We start from the raw sequence: 22,512 nt of genomic DNA, 5'->3' as shown, positions 1-22,512 counted from the left end.
TGTGGAGCTGATGATTTTAAGATCTGGATGTTTAGATTCATGACCTGTTACTTCTCATTCCCCCTTTAAGTTTTTTAGTAACCCTAGATTTAAAGAATGTTTATCATCACATTCCTATGTTTCAAATTTTTCTTAAGGTTTTCTGTGTCTGGATCACACTTTCATTCACAGTTGGTGCATGGGTAAGGGACAAGGGTTTTCCCTGGATAGGAGTTCTAGGTATGGCATGATCATCCATGGGGTCCAGAGAGGTGAGTGTGGGTTCTACAGGCAACAGAACTGTTTCACTTGACATGGGTGGTATTATGCCCTCCACAGTCACTATTGCTGACAATAGCACTGTTCCATCAAACTGTACTGCTGTAAGCTTCCATTTCAATCAGTGACCAATGCATCATGAACATCAGACATGTTCTGTTCCATGGGGGAGGATCCTGTACCTGTAACACCTGTAAAAGGAGACAGATAAACACCTATCTGTAACATTACTAACACATGCAAATTCCACCATCCTGTGATGCACCCATGGCACTGATAACAACTGTGAACACATTGTAAACAAACATACCTTGTATGATAATGCCTTCCTATCTGAATCCCAGATGTGGGAATAGAGGCGGTATGGTGGTGTTGAGTGTCCCTTTGTCTACAATACAGTTGTACACCTAAACTGTGTCACTGATATAAGGTAATACCATCCTGATGTATTCCCAGCAGAGATGCTGGATGGTGCATCTTTTTCCACTGTCACATACAGGCCTCTGATAGGTGTTAAGTTCCTTTCCATCTCCCCAGAGAGGGACAATAAGAAATTCTCCATGGTGATGAGGGTGTTCTGCTATAGCAGACCCCATCCATAACTGTACTCTGCAATGTAGTGGCATGGGCCATCTGGCAGGCATGCAAGATAATGTTGTGACCTTTAGATAGACCTGATGGACTGTCACAGTGTGGCCCTTATAGCATTCACATCTACCACCAGCTCATACCACACACAGTCATGGAAGACGTAATCATTTTTATCAGTTTCTAACATCTGCCAGTCATGCTCACTGAAGGCCTGCAGTAGAACTTACTATACTTACCTGGGAGAACTTCCCTAGGTGTGTCCCGTCCTTTGATGCCAGGTCTGAATGTGTAAATGTGGACATACAACTATGGCCAGTGTGTTTGCACATCCTATGTGCAGCTGGCTGTGTCACTATAAGTTGTCATGCCTATCATACCCCTACATCACAGGACAGGTCCAAGCAGTGTTGCAGTTGGGCAACATGTAGCTAGACTATGTTGTGACATGCACACTGTCAGCTACCTGCCTACATATATCTTTGCTTAGTGCAACACAGCCATGGCATGTTTTACATATGCACCCCTGCCTGTATGTCTTAATGTGTGTGCTGCTACAACCTCACCTTACCTACTACATTCCACATCTGATGCACATATAAAGCCAGTATACATCACAACACAGTCTTTGCTGTCTGACCTGCATGCCAGTGGTTATTGTGCAGCTCACAACAACCCATAGTCTATAAGTTTGTGGACTAGTACAGCTTGCGCTTCAGGCCTGTTCTCAGTCATCCATTATTGCAAGCCTCCCTGGGCTTCTGGCACACATGTCAGCAGGACGCAAGAGTGCCCTCCCAAAAAAAAAGTCTTTCATTTATTTAAATACCTACCTGTGGCCTGCAGCCCCTTACCCCTTTGTACTTTACACCCTTCTGTTGTCTGTAGATCACTGTGGTTATGTAATACAGAGCTCTATCCCAAACCTGACTGTGCCACCCATCACTGTCTCAGAAAATAGATATATAGCAATCTCTTTCCAACAATAACAATAAAAAGTACAAATGTTATCCAGCCCTTCTCCCTATCTGAAACTATCTTGTGCACCCTTACCACAGCAGCTTTTAAATGGTTCCTTCCATGGTGACTGAAAACAACATCAGGTAGTTCCTTATTCTATTGAACTGAAACATGATGAACACTGGTCTGACTGCTGCTGTTTTATAGTGCAGTTTCAAAGAGAATATTGGCATTTTCTTCTCCAGATAATTATATCAAAGACCCACATCCTATGACCTTAGAACACAATTTTCCCTGTCCATCTCTACTCCACTCCTAAAATTCACTGCATTGAACAGCTTCTCAGTAAGGGCACTTCAGACATGAGACTCACTCCCTGCTAACATAAGACACATCACCTCCTCCCCTGATTTCAGATATGAGGTTAAGAAATTTCTACTTACAAGTAATGCCTATAAATGCTTTTCTCCACAAGGCATTACTTAACTCCATAATTCCTTTATACTCTCTCTGTCCTCCCTATGTACATCCACTTCATAACTTAATGCTAAAACATCCATTCTAGATTAACTCATCTCTCTCTCTCTCTCTCTCTCTCTCTCTCCCGTTGTATTTTGTACCCTGCTCCATGCTCTCTCTCTCCTTCCCACTGTGCACCACTTTACTATTTTCATATAACCTACTTCCTCTATTGCACATTACTTATTGTTCTATCTGTCCATCACCAGCTACCTTATCATCATATTTGTTGAGTGTGGAAGGGTTCCCATGTGGTGAAAGAAGGAAATAAAAATCTACCTCTTCTTCCTGCATAGGGACTACCAGGAGTGCCTGTTTGAAAACTCCTGTGAAGGTCACCAGTACAAAGTGAATGCTTGCCACTGCCTTGCCAGTGCAGTCAGTGATGCCGCAGGCATTACATGCTCTGGTATGTGGAGCCTGCATCAATCAGGAACCTAAAGTGGTGCCAATGTGACCTTCTTAGCCAATGAGAAGAGGAGATTTAGGATAGTGAGCCAGAGTTATAAAATAAGTATTACTTACTGTAGTTACTTTTACTTAGGTAGGCACAAGTGCTCCACCACATGGAGGATGTGTGGGTTATGGACATCATTTTTTTTTCAGCATCTGGAGAGATAGAGGATAATAAGTTGATTTGCTAGAGGCATCAGGCAAGACTGTCTATGTGAAGGGGTGCTGATATGCCACTGATGTTATAACTGGATACTTATTAGAGACCTGCATCTCTGTCCATTTCTGAAAGTGCTGTTAGTTTAACCATTGCATGCAACATAGATTCGCATTATGTGTCACAGTCCTTATTATTGCAAGTTGAACTGTTCTACTATCCATCCTACCTCTAGGGATTCCCATTGGTGACATGGTGATGGTGACTGGGCTGACAGTGGATGCTCCATCACTAACTTGGGTGTTATCATGCACTTAAGACATGATTGCTTGTATTCTTGCAGTATCATATACAATACCTTATCCTGACATTCATACATGGTGTTTTTGTTCAGTCTGGTATGCCTTACTCTTCCACTGTCTTTTCAAACTTTCCTGACAATTCCAGTTACATGTGGCATGCCATAGGCCTGCATCTGACAGGTTGTCAGTTAACAGATAATTATGTCTGTCCTATGGCATGGTGCATTAATGCCTCTGGGTGTCCATAGCTTCTTTGCATTATATTTGGACATCTGCGGATGTCTCAGCATAGATGGTAATGATGGTGTTATATGCTGTCTGATAAGCCATGTCTGCCACATAATGGCAAGCATCTTTGAGCTGGACACCTGTGCAACTCTCATGCCATTCCTTTTGGGTCACCAGCTGTCTCCAGGCAGTTTCTCCACAAGATCTAGGTTACCTGATGGGAGGTCAGGTGAAGGGTTCTTTAGTGGTCAGTGTCCAGTGGAAGGTGTAGGCCCTTCATCAGGGGTTGCAACCTGTGAGTCCTGGTATGACAACCTGCAGGACATGGAAGGGCTGGTGATGGCCTTGGTGGACTGGCAGCTGAATATTCACATTGGCAACCTGGTGCATCTTTTCACTTGTCTGGCAGAGTCATACAGCTGCCTAACCCAGACCACTGGAACAACAGTGGCTGGGCTCAGTCATGAGGGCAGTTACAGTGAATCACAAAACTATGTGCATTATGTACAGTATAGTTTTACAGTATAATCAGAAGAAACCAGTAGTAAAATGAAAATCCGTGGAACACAATAGTGTAGATATTCAGTACTGCAATTTTACCCAGGAGAGAAGCAGGGATATAACCATGAATCCAAAAAAGAATTGCTTAGTTTTTGTTTTGAATTTTTGATTATTTTCTGATGGGAAGGAGAATGAAGTTTAAATCTTTGAGATGAAGTTAGAGTATAGGGCATTTCCAGTTGTTTTATCAAAAGAAAATGTTTATCAGCAGAGCAGAGGGGTATCTTGGAAGAGTATGTTTGTAGGATAGAGTTTAGGGCAAGGCATTTTTCAGGATGAAGGGTCAGTTAATGTGCAACTAGTAGTTGTGAGATAGTTAAAGACTGCAGTAGTTCTAACCACCAGTGAAGGTATTTGATAGCATTGCAGTGATGACAGATGTATGGCTTATTTGAAGCAAATTTAGCAGACACATTATAATAGTGATCCAATTTGCTTTAAAGTCCATACTGTAGATGTGTCAAAATTAGACAGCCATAAAGGAGAGTTTGAAGTAGAAAGGAGGAGGCAAAAGTTTGCCTTCTGTTGTCAGTAAGGAATTCTTTTGTTCTTTACAGAAGTCTGTGTCTCTGTTGTGTTTTTTAATTGCCTATTGAACATAAAGATCCAATTTCATATTGTTATCATTAGTATGAGAGGCAATTTCTGTCAACGTGTTGTTTGAGGAGGTGATTTTGAAGTTAGCTTTACAGTTGCTATGTGATTTAGGGGAAAAAGAAGAAAGCTGGTTACATTTGGGTTAAGTATGTGGTTGGAGTTATATGAACTAACTCCATCCTGTATAATACTTTGAAGATAGGGGAGTGGTGAGGCTGTTTATTTAAAAAAATACTCTCACTGTTAGAATGCCTGTAAAAGCACCAACCACCCCAGTGTTTGTTTGGATGATGGTCTTTGCAGATGATTGCCACCTTAATTATCTGAAGAAAGATGTCCACTCTGTGGAACAAATCGACATACGTTCAGTGGGTAGGGGGGTATAATTGGTGAAGCAGAAAGGGAAAAATTACATAGAAAAAAAATTCCTAATAGAAAGTAACCAAATAGATGAATATTTGTGTCAAAGACCCCACCAGCAGTGTAAGTAAATTCTTATATACTGATTGGGAATAAATATTTACATGTTAAGAGCATTACAAGGGATCCATTTTTCAGTGTTAGGAACGTTTTATCTTTATCTGTAGAGTGAATGTTGTTTCCTGTAAGTTCACAGACGTGATTTCTGGAATATTGTTTAGCAGTTTCATGTAGAGATGTTTCATACTGCTGCTACATGTTTAATGTGGAGCTGATCTTTGCATGAGGCTGCCTTTGATTCTGTAGTTGTTAGGGTACATGGTCGCTTGAGAAATCAACTCCTGTTAAACTTGGGATTCTGTAATAAAAAGGGGATGAAGGTGGATCTTAAATCCCAGAGACAAAGTTTACATGTATTTTATATGTAAAGATGAGTCTGTATTGGCAGTTTCATTTTCTGCACTGTATCCCTTTTTGTCCCTGTGTCTTGACCTCTATTTTTCTGATAGTATTCTACACTCTCACTCTTTCATTTCCTTGATCTGCCTCTCTGCAGGCTGACAGGCATTAGAAGAGTTTTCACCTACAGAATTATGGGTAATCTGGAAAATTCAGCTGTTGACCATTTCTCCAAAGCCAACTTCACGCTTCTTAAGACAGAAGTGGCAAACTTCACGACACCCATGCTGACGGACAATAGAGGTACGACTGCTGAATCCTGTACAAATGCACTTTATAAGCATTTACATGAGTGCATGGATTGTGCAATCCCTAACGGAACCAAGATGCTATCCTCCAAAAAAAGCAAGCCAATCTGGTGGTCCCCTGCCATAAACAAACTCTACAACAGAAGAAAGAAACTGTTGCAAAAAAGTGCAAAATCCCAGGATTGGAGGAACTCCCTGGTCAGCCTCAGTAAGAAGCTGAGATCCCTCATAAAATCCTCCAAAGCTAGTTAAGAAAACAAAATCGCCACTGATTCTAAAGACAACCACAAAGTATTCTATAGCCATGTCAAGAATCTCAATGGCAACACTCAGATCTGCTCTGAGTTACAGCACAATAGCACTAAATATATAGAACCAACTGATATTGCCAACATCCTGGCAGATAGGTTCAGTGCTAACTTTACCCCTCTCTCACCCCCTAAAGGGCCCATCTCTATACCAGAAGAATGCAAAGTTCGTGTAATCATGGCAGCACAGGTAAAAAACACACTCTCCAAAGCCAAGAACACAGCATCCATGGGATGTGACAACATCCCAGGCTGCGTTCTACACAAACTACAGAACTAACTGGTACCCCACCTAAGTACCATGTTCAATCATAGTGTGACCTCAGGCTTTGTACCCACTGAATGGAGCACAGCAACGGTTATCCCATTCCACAAAGGCGGAGCCACTACTGACCCCGGGAACTACTGCCCCGTTAGCCTGATGAGCCTGGTCTGCAAGGCTATGGAATGTATCATCATTGAACCTATAAACAATGACATTGGTAATCTCCAAACTCTGGACCCTACCCAGTTCAGGTTTGTAAAAGGCAGATCATGCCTCCTAAACCTGATAGACTTCTTGGAAGCAGTCACCAAAGCTGTAGAGTAGATGAGGGTAAGGTGGTTCACACAGCCTATCTCGATCTCGCCAAGGATTTCGACACCATCTCCCACTCTGGAATTCTAGATAAACTCACTAAACTAGGTATAAATCCCTATGTCACAAGATGGGTTGCCAAATGGCCCACTGACAGAACCCACACTGTGAAAGTAACAGACTCTTAATCCAACTTCAGACCAGTGACAAGTGGAGTACCACAGGATTCAGTCCTGGGTCTTCTCCTGTTTGGTATCTACTTCTCTGAAGTACAGGCTAACACAGAAGGTCTGTGGCTAACAAAGTTCACAGATGATTGCAAACTAGGAGCCATAATCAAAACTCCTAACGATGTGGACATCCTACAAAAGGGCTTCACTGAGACAGATGCCTGGTGTCATAGCCATGGCCTCAAGCTCAATGCCAAAAAGTACATTATCATCCCTTTTTGTAAAAACTCTGTACCCATGAACTACCACATAGGTGGTAGTCTACTTAACACCGAAAGTGTAATAAGAGACCTTGGGACACAGGTGGACATTAGTCTCTCCTTTGATAATCACATCACCACAGTAGTCAGGAAATCCTTCAATGTGGCACACCTCATCACAAAAGGTTTCTCATCCAGGAAAAATGAGGTAATTGTTCTCCTCTACTCATCACTCATTAGACCCATTATAGAGTACAACGCCCCTTTTGGTATGTACCTCACAAGACATCTACAACAAGTGGATAGGCCGCAAAAATACCTCACAAAGAGGATTACCAGCTTCAAACAGATGACCTATGCAGACCACCTTAAAAAAATTCCAGCTTTACTCTGTCGCATATCGCCTATTCAGAGATTATCTCTGCCTAACATACAAAGTTGTCAAACCCAGAGCTGTTGGACATGCTTCACTTAAATAAATCCCACTCCCTCTGAGCTACATGCTCTAGGACCCTAAACGTTGTCATCATAATAACCAGAACATACTGGAGGGATAGATTCCTGTCCCAGAGATTTCCCATACTCTGGAACAAACCACCTATCTATATCAAACAAAGCTCCTCATTAGCACTCTTCAAGAAAAATCTTGATGATTGGATGGGAGATAGGAAATTCACCCCGGGGATCACTTTTGTGGCTCTGCTCGACAGGGGCACAAGAAAATAATTTTCTTGGGTGGCGAAAGCCAGGGTACCGTTTGGCTAGGCTTATATAAGCCCTAGGGCCAATAGCTTAGTACCTACCTATGAACCTATGAACCTATAAGATGAGAAGGGTTATGAGCTGAACAGAATCCTCAGCATATTGGTTAAATTTGACTTGTTTGGCAGAGGTATGTAAATCATTAATGAATATATTGACCAAGAGATGACTTAGAATTGACCCTTCAGGGACACCAACTGAGATAAGTAGGAAAGAGAAGCTCAGCTGACTCATGTTCTATGAGATAAATAGCTTTTGAACCATGACAGTGGATGGAGATAGAGAGAGAGCGAGAGAGAGAAGTTAAACTATGAAATTTCTCATGAGATAAGAGTGTCATATGCTTTTGAAAGATCTAAAAAGAGGAGATAAAAGACTGTCAAGAGTTATGTTTCCCATTTATGATATTGGTGAAGTCTGAAATAGTTGCGGTAGTGCTATGGTTTGGCTGAAAAACATGCTATACGGGGGAGAGGAATGATTATGAAGAATATGTTTGAAGAGTTGATTATGAACAGACATTTTCAGTATTTTTGATAGAGGTGAAGGTTTGGCAATGGGCCTGCAATTAGAGAAGTCCGATGTTTTGCCACCTTTGTGCAATGGTAAAATTAATGATTTTTTTCCCAAAGGGATGGGACAAAGGATACTTTCATAGATTTATTTTTTTATCAGTGGGTTATAGCATCAGCAGTGATTTTTGAGATAATCGCCTGGTAAGGTGTCAGCTGCTAATGTAGTAAGCTTTAAATCTGATGTAAATTTTCATTCATTCCTCAACATATGGGTTCAGATCCAATCTTCAGATCCAACTCAGCCACTGTTTTACAGCTCATGGATACTATAAATTCTTAAGCTCCTCCCTTACCCACAATGCAGCAGTCCCCCCTTTCCCCAGATCTCATTTGCCACCATTGTGTACAAACATGGTCGCTACAGCTCTAGGGTGTTTGTTTAAAAGATAAGTTATATTATTATATATACTTCCTTCAGAACTTCATTTTTCTCTAAGTTTCTCTTTATCCTCCCTTTACGTACTTGTCATAAGTCTTTGCAGTTATCCTTTTCACCTTCTTACTGTATCATAGTCCTTATTACTATTGTTGGTAATCTACCTCTTAACATTTTTGGCAATTTTCATAATACCATTGTTCTCTTTTTCCTCCTATCTTTACTGTATTAAAAAAAAATCCATTCTTTCTTTGAAGTGGGATTTTTCCACAGTGTCTAGTTGTTTAAAATGACAGATAAACCATCAGGTTTTAAAAAGTGTAAACAATGCGGGCATAAATTTCTATTGTCAGAGGCCCATGATATATGTGTTTACTGCTTGGTCCTGACCATTTGCAGGCTTCGTGTCCCATGTGAAGAGTATTCAATCCCAGAGCATTTAGACAGGAAAAATAAACTTATTCTCAAGGGTCATCTTCCTTTAGCTCAAAACTCCAAGTCAGATAAAAAAGAAATTAGAAAAAGACATTCTGAAAAACCTGGTTCCTCTCAGTCCTCTTTGGATTCGACTTCAGAACCATTTAAGAAAACTCAAAAAACTTTGGATCTTAAAGGCAAATCTTTGGATCTGACTTCTTTGGATACCAGATCTGTATCTTCATATCCAGCTCATCCTGAACCAAAACAGATGCCTAGGACTAGATATGCACTACATTTCTTGGATTCTGTACCTTCTCAGTGCCCATCCCCATTCTTGGAAGGAGACTGTCATTCAAGATCACCTTCTATTGCTTCTTCCCATCCATCCAGAAGTCTCACAGAAGCTGATTTGGAAAGAATGATGAGGAAGTTTCTCTCAACACAAATTCAGATGGGAGTTCTCCTGGCTCTTACCCCTATGGGTTCAGAGACCATTACTAGTATAAACCCACCAGTTTTGGCTCCTTCTGTGATCCTTCCTTCAGCTTCAGAGTCATTGGATCCAAGACTCTTGGCCCCTTCTGTTTCAGATACAAAGATGTTTTTTTCTTTGGATCCATTATCTTCTGTGAATGCTCCGGCTCCAAGCATGTCAGAGCCAGATGAATCTCAGACCTGAAGCATTGTTGCCAGATCTGAGGTGTCAGAGTCAACTCCGAAGCTGTTGGAGCCATCTCTACCCCTTGGAACCTAGGAATTTGATAACTCATTTCTGACTTCTGCCTCGGGTGATGTACCTTCTGGTCAGAGGAAGACACCAGTCCAGAAGCATGTCTTCTCAGGTCCAACAGCTTCCTTCTCCTTGGGGCATTCTGCATTTGAAGTAGTAGAGACAGTGTTCTCTTCTAGAGGTCAGATGGCTCGCCTCCTCTCAGATCTTCCCTCTGGATTTTAGATGTCTTTGTGCCATGAGCCTCAACATTCTACTCCACAGGGAGTGTTCTCTTTTAGAGGTCAGATGGTTCCCCCCCAGATCTTCCCTCTGGATTTCAGATGTCTTTGTGCCATGAGCCTCTACATTCTACTCCACAGGGACAGCCAGCCAAAAGTATCCAAGCTACCTAGCAGGGAATAATTATTTCTTCTGATACTTCTCCAGAACATCCCAGCAAAGAAGTCCCAAGGAAGAGGAAGTGCAAGAGATGGAAATTGGACTCCCCTCAGGAGTTGGTCACAGAAGATACTGATTTTGATGAAGAGGAAGTGTCCCGCAAGATCACCACCTGATGACGTCTCATTTGAAGACATTTTGGAAATCCATAAACAAAGGGGTGGTTAGTCTACTGATAACCATTCTCAAGATAAATCAGTATTCTGGGAGGCATTTGGTACTGGCTCATCTACTTTTTGAATGGCTCCACCCACTGATGAGCTCATTGATTTGATCTCTCAGTGTGGTGGGGAAGGAGCATAATTCTGTTGAGCCAATCCCCAAGAGACCAGGCAAGATCCTGGTACCACCAAAGGGAAGAGAATTCTGGAACAAAGGAGTACCAGTGGATGCTATGATTGTAGTGGCAGCCACAAAGAATGAACTCATGGAACAGATTTCCTCTGTTTATCTCCCTAATGGAAGTCTAGGGAGATGGAAAGATTTGGGAAGCATGTGTATGTATCAGTGACCTTTGCATTCAGGTCTCTGAATTACTTGGCTCACTTCACCAGATTACAGAGGGATTTAATCAAAGAACTTTCAAAATCTCTCTCAGAGACCAGTACTTCTGAGGCAGAGACTTCTATTGCTTCACAGCTGGTGACCCTTCAATCTATTTCCAATTCATCCATGAGACTCATATGCAGCTGAAGGAGTTTCAAGGGTAGCATATTCAGGCATTTCCATCAGGAGGCATACCTAGATGCACCTGTGTGATTTTGCAGAGCCCTTCAAGTCATCCATCGTCAATGCTCCCTTTCATGGAAGTTCATTATTTGTCCCCAAGGTTAAAGGCACCCTCTGTATGTGTGAGTAAGATGGTAAGACCCTGTCTGTAGTGGTTATTTATATTTTTGACTCCTCAAAGATCTTTTTCAAGGAATCAATGAGGTGGTCAAAAATGTGGTTCAGGAAATGCCAAGGTCCATTCCATGATCCACATGGAGAGAGTTTCCCAAGGGACAGAGGGGGAACTCAGATGGGAGATGCTGCCCATGTGGCAGAGGTGGCCCGCAGAAAGAGGGCTCCAGAGACAGTTTCTCTGAGCGCCCTATAAGTGCTCCTGAAAGGAGGCCCAATTGCCCACCTCTGGAGGCAGTCAGGGGTCACTTATCGCTGCACCAGAGAGCCTGGTTAGACATTATGAGAAATACTTGGATGCAGAGGTTTATTTCCAGAGGTTATTTAATTTGCTTTTCTCTTCCACCTCCAACAGAAACAAAATTCCCAGTGTTCCATCCAGTCATAAGAAAACAGCTACTCTAGAAATAAAAAAAAAACTTCTGGAAAAAAGGTAATCCAAGAGGTCCCCACAGACCAGAAAAGATCCAGAACTTTGTCCAAATTCTTTTTAGTGCCAAAGAAAACAGGGGACTGGAGACCAATTTTGTGTCTCAGTAATCTGAACAAATCGGTTCAGCATACCAAGTTCCAGATGGTCATGGTTCAGTTCCTATTGCTTGTCCTGCACAAGGACAACTGGATGTGCTCAATAGATCTCCAGGGCATGTACTATCACATTAAAATGAACAGACAATACAGGAGATATCTATGATTCTATCTGGGAGACAGTCAGTACCAATCCAGAGCACTGCCCTTTGGTCTCACCATAGCCCTCAGGGTGTTCCCCAAATGTATGACAGTAGTAGCAGTTCACATGAGACTACAGGGATTCTGGGTGTTTCTGTACCTAGACGACTGGCTCATAACTGCTTTGACCAAGCATCTTCTATTAGCAGCTTGAGACTATGTGCTGCAGATTTTTTCCAATCTAGAAATTACAATCAAGCATAACAAATCTCAACTTCAGCTGTCTCAGACGTTAGAATTCATAGGGGCCTTACTCAACGCAATGTCAATGACAGCTTCTCTCCCTTTGGTAAGGGTCCAAACTATTAATTTTCAAGTCAAGAGAATAATTCAAAACTCATTTCAGTCAGCCTGTATGATTTTACAAACCCTGGCGTCGAAGATCTATGTTTCATAATACTGCTCCTGATCATCCTAATGTTGTTCAGCACAATAAATCACAAAATAAATTATGATGTGCACTTACATATACTCACAATCCAAAATTTGTTAGACAAATAATAGCTAGATACTTGCTGCTGCTTACTGAGGTGCCTCAATTTAAAGGGTTGCTTGAAACTAAGCCTTTGTTTAGTTATAAAAGAAAGAAGATTTAAAGAATGAACTATGCTATAAAAAGCAACCTTTATCTAGCTTTTATTTTATGAGTCTGAGGAAAGGAACATCTAGATGGAACAAATGTTATTTTGTAGTTATACTGATATATCGAAATGTTTATGATGATATATATATCATGATCAATGATATATTGAAAAAAAAAAATTTCAACATCCAGTTTTACATACAGCATTTTATGTTAATTGCTATGGAAACTGTGACACAAACAATGTTTATTTTGCGAGATATGTAAACTGTCCAACATTTTATATAGGAAAGACTAACATGAAACTGAAGGAATGGATATCAAGTGAACTGTCTGAGATTGAGACAAGTTGTTATCAATGCTTTATATAGACATATTCAAGAATTTGATACTATGCATATTTTAAAGTTTTTGTTTTTATGTGTAATCAGTAAGCCTCTATGAGGTGGTAACCTTAATGATTTAACTGAAATGGAAGAAGCCAAATGAATTATACATTTTAATGCTACTACTCCACCTGGGCTAAATGATTCTTTTACTTTAAAACCAGTTTTACATCATCTACAAAAACAAGTTAATTAGATCATGCGATCTTTGTTCACTCTATTTATACAAGTATATGGTTGCGCTTTGCTACTTCAGCCTGATGAAGCCTAATAGGTGAAAGTTTTAACTGGCTTTCTTAACTTTTTACAAGGTATGATAAAGTTGTTTATGCTTAATAGTTGCCAGTGATTTTCAGCTGTTTTTCCGATATATGTAGTTTTTAATTATTCAATGGACATTAGAAACCCAGTGGTCCATTCTACATCAACCTATGTCCACCAAGATCAGTATAACTTAGGCCTGCAAAAAGTAGACTTGGTGGTGGATTCACTCAGATCAAATATTGCAAGGTCAACCATTCATCCTCCCTCAGCCCAAGGCCATAGTGACCACAGACACTTCCCAGATCGGGTGAAGGGCATTTTTTGGAAAGACTGTCAAAGGCACTTGGTCCCCGAAAGAGGCCAACATGCATATCAATGTACTGGAATTGAGAGGAGTACTAGTCTTGCAGGCATTTCAAGACTCCCTCTCTTCCAAGACTATTGTGATACAAATGGACAATGTGTCTGTAGTATGGTACATCAACAAACAAGGGGGAACCAGATCTTATCCCTTATGTCGAGAAGCTATAAGGGTGTGGCAATGGGTGATCTCTTCAAAGAGATTTCTGATAGCAATGCATATACCAGGTAAATCCAATGTGATAGCAGACAAGTTGATTAGGTCCATTCTACTACCTCATGATGGTCTTTCAACAAGAAAGTGGTGGAAGTGATATTTCGCCAATGGGGCCAGCCGTGCTGCAACCTTTTTGCTTCTTCCCTGAACAGCAAGTGCAGCATGTTCTTTGCCCTAATCTCCCACTGGGGGAGTCACCAAGAGATGTTGTCCTAAACAGCTGGCCCCCAGGTGTCCTCTATGCTTAATCCCAAACTCCCTTAATCCCCAAATTTCTACAGAAGGTATCCCAATTAAAGAGCAATGTTATCCTCATTTCCCCTTACTGGCCTCAACAAATTTGGTTTCCCTTCCTTTGGCCTCATTTAGTTTCCCGCCTTGGATTCTGGATCCAATTCCAGACCTTTTGTCTCACTCAGCAGACATGACTCACCCAGACATCTTGGACCTAAAGTTGACTGCATAGTTTCTCCAATTCTATTGGCACCCAGACAACCCAAGCTTTTTTTCCATGGTGTACCACATTCTTTTGTTATCACATAAAGCTTCCAATTGGAAAATTTGCAAGTGCAAATGGAAACAATTTGTCTTTTGGGTGCAGCAGCAGGACATTGATCCTTTTTCAGCACCAGTACCTAAAATTCCTGAATTTCTGGATTCTATTTTTAATGATGGGGCTAGTCTCTCAATGGTTAAGGTTCATTTAGCTGCTATTTCCAATTTTCATATTGGAGTTGATAATTCAATGCTGGCTTCTTCATGTCTTTGTAAGGCATTTATTCTACTCAATCTACCTTTTAAAGATCCGTCTCTACCTTGGGATATGTTTAATGTTACAGGCCCTAACTCAGCAACCATTTGCACTAACTACAAAGTGTAATTTGAAATATCTGACTTTGAAAGCAGTATTTCTGATCGCCATAACATTGGCTAGGAGAGTTTCAGAACTTCAAGCTCTATCGTGTAAGCCTCCTTATTTAATTTTTCATAAAGATAGGGTGTCCTTAAGAACCATTCCTTCCTATCTTCCTAAGGTGGTGTCTAGATCTAACTTTAGTCAATCTATTAACCTCCCTGTGTTCTTTCCTAATTTTTCAAACAAAGGTGAATGAATTTATTAGATGTTCATAGATAACTATGTTTCTATCTTCGCAGATCACAGAAATTTAGAAAATCAGATCAATGATTGGTATCTTTTTTGGAAACAAGATTTGGTTAACCAGTTACAAAAGGAATATTATCAAAATGGGTAACAGATTGCATCTCCTTTGTTTATAGCAAATTTAGTTTGGCATTGCATAAGCCTTTAAGAGTCCATCCAAACAGGTCCATGGCAATTTCATCAGTTTTTTTATCCAGGTCTTCCATGGATAATATTTGTGCAGCTGCAACTTGGGCTAATCATCATGCATTTATTACTCATTACAAGTTGGATCTGGTTTCTAGGGGAAGAGCAGCCATCAACTCAATAGTACTCAGGAATATCCTTCCTTAGAATCCACCCGAGATTAAGGTAACTGGGGACTCTATCCCATATGTTGAGGAATGAATGAAAATTGACATCAGATAAAGAAGTTATGTACTTCCCATAAAGTTCCATCTGTGTTGTCCTTTTTCATTCTTCATCATCTCCCCTCCCTCCAGGCCCCTACCCTTTTTTTCTTGATGACTTCTGGAAGAATGGGAGGTTATTAAAGGAACCAAAGTTCTTTGTGTTTGAGCTCCAGATAGTGACTTTCTATCTTAAAGCTATAACTTAATTGTGTTATACGGTGTAAAGAAAGAGGGGAACTGCTGTATCGTGGGTAAGGGAGGAGCTTGAGAGTTTGTAGTATCCACAACCTGTAAAAGAACAGCCGAGTCGGACCTGACATTCGGATTCAAACCCATATGTTGAGGAAGAATGAAAATGGACAACACAGATGGAACGTTATACTGAGTACATAACTTCTTTTTTTAAGAGGTATCTTTCTATTGTAGATGTAGAGACTGAGTTAAAAGAAATGTTTAATGTAAATGTAGGCAATGGGCTGTATGACAAACATTAGGAGTATCCTGAGTAAAGCTGAAATGGAGTTGAGAAGCAGGAGTTGAAAGGTGAAGCAGTATAATGAGGGTTCATATCTGGCCTGGGCAGGGTCAGGAATGTTGTATTTTACCAAGGTTTAAATGTTTTTTGATAGAATTCCAGAAAAAAATTGGGGTTTTGTACTGGTTGTTTTTTTTTTTTTTTTTTAAGATTTATTCTGACTCCTGTCAGTTTTCCTGGAACAGTGGAGAGTACACATATAAGTAGTCTACATTGCTATGAACCTTCTGCAGTTCTTGTTGTCACTCTTAGTGCTTTGCAGCCCATATCCATATTGCAGTAATTTCATCTTCAAAGACTGTTAATCACACATTAATAAAATACAAAAGCAGCTGTAGTATTTTTTGAAAGCTGAAATATACACACAGACAATTGGCAGAAGCCTTTGTGTGGCAGTATGAAGTGTTTTGCAGCTGTTAAGGATGTAAAAATGTTTCAGATGCTTTCATGTGGTGGCTACTGTGATGCTGTAGCCTGAGACCTGATCATAATTGCAGTCAAAGGTGATTAACAAAAGTTGTTATGCACCTCTGATATCAGAGGTGCATAACACAATCATTTTTTGGACAATTTCAGAGAGTAAAAACATCTTTCGTATACTATAATATCATTCTACCTATTAGTATTGATAGAGAGCATCATTTAGCAGTACATTTTAACTACAGCAAGCATGTAATTATCTGTTATGCACAATCATAGTAAATGTAGTACAAATACTACATCAGCAGCGATGTAGTGGTTTTCATTTCATAGCCTGTTTATTGACAAATAGTATCAACCTTTGCGCATATTGTTATTTTCAATGTTAATTTATTGTAATTATTTTATTTGTTATGCTTTTAACAGCTACAGGAGTTGATATCAGTGTTAGCTCTGGATTCTGAGATCATTGACTGGCACTTATTTCTGATGGCAGCGTCTCAACCATGGCCATACCCATCCACTATGCAACTCTTACAATTACTGCACAGATTCAAGACTGAAGACCCAACAAGAAATTGCAGTATAAACGCTGATAACTATAACAAGGTTCCTGTAATATTTTCTTCTAAATATCTTGCTTGCATGTGTGCCAATAATAGTAAATCTAATGCTAAAATATATGGTTTCTGAAGAAGGTACATCAGATGATGTAATGGTTGTAGGTAACAATGAAGACAGAGATACACTGGTAAGGAATATTTTAAATAATATATAATATAATTCAGATAGATTTTTTTAAATGAGGATGTCATACTTGACTATACAGTTGCATGTTCAGAGTGTTTGCCTTTAAAAAAAGCAACAGAATAATGGGAGATGGAGGTAGAAGTTATGATTTCTGAACCATTTCCTTTTGGTACAAACTGTTATTTTACTTTTGCAAAAGATGAGAGGAACTGCATTGAGAATCATAACTAAGAAAGATCCTCTAGCACTGACCTCCACAACCTCCCAGTGCCACCTCACTAAGTGTCTGCAAAAGTGCAAAGAGCACTTAAGTGTATGCAACAGGTAAAGGTGTGAAATTCGTAGACTAGCTTACTAGTATGAACAGTCTTATGTACTACACCAAAAAAATCCCTGTAAGGATTCTTTAATAAGCATGGTATGCTTCCCAACCAAGCTGTACCAGATCTTCCATTCCACCCACACTCGCTGACTTCAGCAAGAGGTGCTATTCATTCCTCACCCCCTTCTGATAATTTCAGAAGTCAAATTTTGCCCTCAGCACACATACTCATAAACCTTATAAGTAAGTATGAGCTTTGACCTAGTCAGAATAGCAGCATTAGTACAGCCTCCCAAATCAGGCAGCTAGTGGAAACTTTTAAATCTGTGTGCATTCTATCAGGTACTGAAGTTTTTCTTCATCCCTCCTGTTAACTATTGGTGTCTTCTGCTTACCCATCCAGCTTTCCTGCAGACAGAGGCACCTTCAGTGCCTGACTCATCATTATAGTATTAACAGTTTCATGACTGTACTGTTTCCCATCCTGGTGGTGATTTCTGTTTTTATCCTAGCTTACTTATCCTGTCAGTAAGTGGCTACGACTACCCAAGAGTTTCCTAGGAATTGGTTACTATTAACAGCCCTCACAAGTTTATGATAGTAGTTAGCTCCTTTTCTCTCAGCTGGGTAGAGAGGGATCTTTTTTTTTTACTTCCAGTCCACTTCCACACCAGCCTATACTCAGTATCAATCACTAAATCTGAATTCTGCTATCTACAGTCTTCATGCTTAGTAGTCACCCTAGCTAAGAGTCATCATATTAAACACCCCAAGCACACTCCTCTAATCCTAAATAAGTACATAATGATTTTGTATGAGTCACATCTGCTTAACATTGTTTCACTGTTTGATTTAGCATACTGTTCTGAATAGCCGCTTTATTGCTATGCCTAGAGGAACTAATAGTAATAGATTCATACATTTTCCAAAGCACTGAGTCATATGACCATTCATACCTTGCTAGTACCCTTCCTCAGGCCGAATATTAGAATAGTGGAGAAGTGGAACACATAATATATATAAAATAAAATAACATAGTACCACTGAATCAGGCTGTAATTTCACACATTGTCCAAATGCTAAATATTCAACGTTAATAAACAAGATTAAATATAGCTGAAAAATAAACCTGAATGTTTGGTGGTAAAGCTGGCAGCCTGTGTGCAAACAGAATTGGAACTAGTGTTTTATGGTATTTTGTGAACACGGTGATGACATAATCCATGTTTTAAGTTTCACAACTATAACCACATTATTATAATTTAATTTCATGCCTGCTGCAAATGTTATTTGATTGCTTTCACTCCAGACTTGTACATATTCCTTTTCTCATGAAGGTAAATGCTGAGATTCATAAATCTTACCACACAGTGTATGCATTCTGTATTTTAGAACATACCTACCACAATGTTTTTCCTATCTAATCACTTAGAAAGATTGCACTAGTTGTAGACATAGTCTACACTTTGTGGTAGTGTTTTATGAACCCCCCCCCCCGAATAATTAAGACTGCAAGAAAGTCAGTAGGGAAACTAAAATTAGGAGGAAGAATGCAGGAATTATGCTTTTATTGCCTATTCACTCAGAACTCTGTGCATTTATTGTACACTTAGTGTAGGCATTCGTACATAAATACATAAATATATAAATATATCAATATATTTTGCTGTTATAATTTGTACTGGGTTGGTGTCTTGTGTGGGATTAGTTTCTCTGTATTTGCACTGTAAATGTGTAAATGCTGTTATAGCTCCATTCTGCTGGGAAAACTTTTGGTCCCCCACAGTCCTGAATGGAATTGTCTAGATATTTGGAAAATGAATAAATGAAAAAAAAAAGCATGACTAGATGTGATTACATTATTAACTTGTATCTAATAATGATATTTTCAAACATTTGAAATTCTGAAAAAGAAAAAAAAATTCTAGGAGTTGTAAATTGACACTCAGAAATTCAAGATGCAGCTGCACCATTATCGTTCTACATAAAAACACATCCTGAGCACTGCTTATAAACAATACTGGAAATATCAACATTTTTCAGAAATATATACCTGTGCTGATAGATAACTGACAGTAGGTTTATGTAGCCATACAAATTATGCCAGTCTGCCAAGTTGCATCATGTGATAAGTAGATAACTTTTTTTAGGATGAGGGACATGAAACAGGCTTAGACTATACCTGTACAAATATTGCATTACCTTATGAGTAAAAAAATCATCCCTGGGATTCAATAAACTCCATGTAGACTTTGCTTGAACGCTACATAGAGTTTACAGGTGTGCGCAGTGATGTGCGGTGTGCAGCAGCACTCATTGCATATTTATGCCGCGCACATCTTTTAAACTTAAATACGCAAGGTTTCATGGTTGGCAACAGTGCCGCCTGTCAAGAAACCATGCAAGTGAACATGGATATCAATTCCATTTTAAATTAGAGCACTGAAGGTCTTAGGTGTTATGCAGAATGCCACAGTGATCACCAGGGCTTAACAGCTCACAATCTCTTAGTGCAAGACAGCTTCACAAAGGTCAACACAATGGGGGGGTAATGACCCAGAAATAGGGACATATGTGACATATTTGCTGTTTAGAAATGTGCTAGAATAACCAGGGGTTTATGTTGATACATGTTCTAAAGGATTTGAAGTCTGAAACTTAAACATATGTAATTATTGACTCAGTCCTGAGATCATCCCAGTGACACAACAGAAAATCACAAATTTGATAAGGAACACATGAAAAGATGTAAAGGCAAAAATCTGGACAATCTGTGAAAGTCTGGACAGTTGAGAATTTTGATTAAGTATATGGTGCAAACACAGTAAAGGACAGTGTAAATAAAGTGCAAATTGTTGTGAAATCCCATTCCTGGCATTCTGTACTGAAGTTGTGTAAATTACTGGTAAGGGTACATGAACTGCCATGCAAAATAAACACTCAGGGGAAGTATATATACCGAATAGGGACATACAGATGAATTGTAGGAATGAAGACAAGGAAAGAGAACAGGTGAAACAACCTAATGTACAGCAGATGAAGGCATGTCATTGGAAGGCAGCTGTAGCAGCAACACTAAGCAATATCAATCTGGTACAATAGGGACTGCAGAGTGAAAATGTGTATTATGTGACTGTCACAGAAGGTGACATAATAATAGGGCAGATGTCTGTGTGAGATAAGCATCCTTACATGAATAATGCAGAGGAAATCTATCAGGGATGTTACAGACAACTGGGGTAGGGTGCATATCTGAAGCTGTGTGATAGGCCTGGATGAAAGTAAGACAGTGCATACTGGCTATCCTCAACTGGCCTAAGATTAGAACACAACCCCCCATGCAGGGATTATTGAGAAACTCCCAACTGAGGATTAAACCTCATGTCACTAGATGGGTTACTAGTTGGCTCGCTGACAGAAAATATACTGTGAAAGTTGATGAACGAACCTGTACCAGTAGAGCTGTCACCATTGGTGTGCCCCAGAGATCTGTGCTTGGCTCTTTACTGTTTGAAATCGGTTTCTTGACAGTTCTGGCTAAAGCGTACGGCCTTTGGCTTACAGCCTCTGCTGTTTCTTGCATACTGGGTGCAATCATTGAGTCCACTTATGATGATAACATACTACAGGAAGAGTTTACACAGAGAAATGATTGGTGACAAAGTCACACTGTCTATAAATAAATGCAAAAATGTGTCTTTATTTTGCCTTTCTGCAAAGTGGAATTCCCTGCTAATTACAGCATTGACAACAGTCCCACTATGCTGAAACCCAGTGATGCAAGCACTGAGAACACATGTACATAGCGCTCTGAACTTCAACCACCATGTGTCTACACTAGTATTAAAAGCATATGTTGTGTACATCATAAGATACACCATTTTATTCAGATTTGAGGATTATATTACAGCACTGTACTTGAACCTCATCAGAGCACTAATATAGAGTATAAGGTTACTCACCAAGAAAACACAGTGCATACAAACCATGCCATGATATTTGTGGATAGACTAAAATCCATGTCACTGTAATCGGCATTTTATAGGATGGGTTGAATTCTGCCTGGCCTCCAGGCCATTCTCTGACCCTCCCTAGTGGGAATAGTGCATATCCACAAATCAGATATAGCTGATGAAATCATCAGTGTCTGGTGAGGAGAAAATGGCAATTACAGTATCCCACATACTGGTGTCAAGGACTGTCTGTAATGTCAAGCAAGTGCAGACACACACACACACACACACACACACACACACACACACACACACACACACACACACACACACACACACACACCAGTTGAATGCAGTGAGAATAGAACCCCTACCTCTATAAATAAACAGACTGCAGAACTCAGTACTTTATGTAAGCACCACAGCACAAGTCTGACTTTTACAAGACTGCAGGTCAAATTATAGTGGATGACATCAGCAGGGCATGTAGGAGAGAAGATGTTTGGAGGCCTGCATGAAATGGATGTCTTGATATGTGCAAGTATCAAAATACTATCAGTCCAAGGGATTGGAGCAGTAACACTTGGATGCGCACTTCTGCTCTTCTGGCTAGATACACACACACACACACACACACACACACACACACACACACACACACACACACACACACACACACACACACACACACACACATTTGCCTGTTGTGAGAATAGAACCCCTACTTAAGAACAGAGACTACAGAACTCAGTATGTTACGCAAGTTCCATAGCAGAAGTGTGACTTTTACAAGACTGCAGGTCAACTTAAAGTGGATGACATCAGACGGGCATGTTGGATAAAAGATGTTTGGAGGCCTGCATAGGTTCATAGCTTCATAAATTCATAGGAGGTCACTAGCCTAATAGCTCTAGGGCATTTATAAGCCTATTTGTGTAAAAACACAAGTACCCTTATTGAGCATAGTTAAGTGGTTGTTGTTAGCAGAGAGAATTTATGATCAACACTTCCTTTTTAAGACCATAGGATCATAGAAAGTTACTAGGCTAATGGCCCTAGGACCCTTACAAGCCTAGCCAAATTCTGCCCTTGTTTCCACAATCAGCACCTACTGCTCCTGTCCAGGAGCGACACAGGTGGAACTCCTGGAGTGAATGTATGGTTACC

The 22,512-nt window shown here is 40.0% G+C and overlaps 1 protein-coding gene across 1 annotated transcript in view; it reads left to right on the top strand.

Annotated features, from left to right (window-relative positions):
* SPEF2 (sperm flagellar 2) overlaps nt 1–22,512 on the top strand; it is a 2,540,087-nt gene that overhangs the window by 1,994,658 nt on the left and 522,917 nt on the right. The window contains exon 25 of the mRNA XM_044069998.1: nt 16,747–16,929. Within this exon, the coding sequence (XP_043925933.1) occupies nt 16,747–16,929 (183 nt within the window). The remainder of the gene's footprint in view (nt 1–16,746; nt 16,930–22,512) is intronic.

The sequence above is a fragment of the Protopterus annectens genome, chromosome 1.part0, assembly GCF_019279795.1.
Source record: "Protopterus annectens isolate FY-2018-M chromosome 1.part0, PAN1.0, whole genome shotgun sequence".
NCBI classification, from domain to species: Eukaryota; Metazoa; Chordata; order Ceratodontiformes; family Protopteridae; genus Protopterus; species Protopterus annectens.
This window is presented reverse-complemented; position numbering and strand designations above follow the sequence as displayed.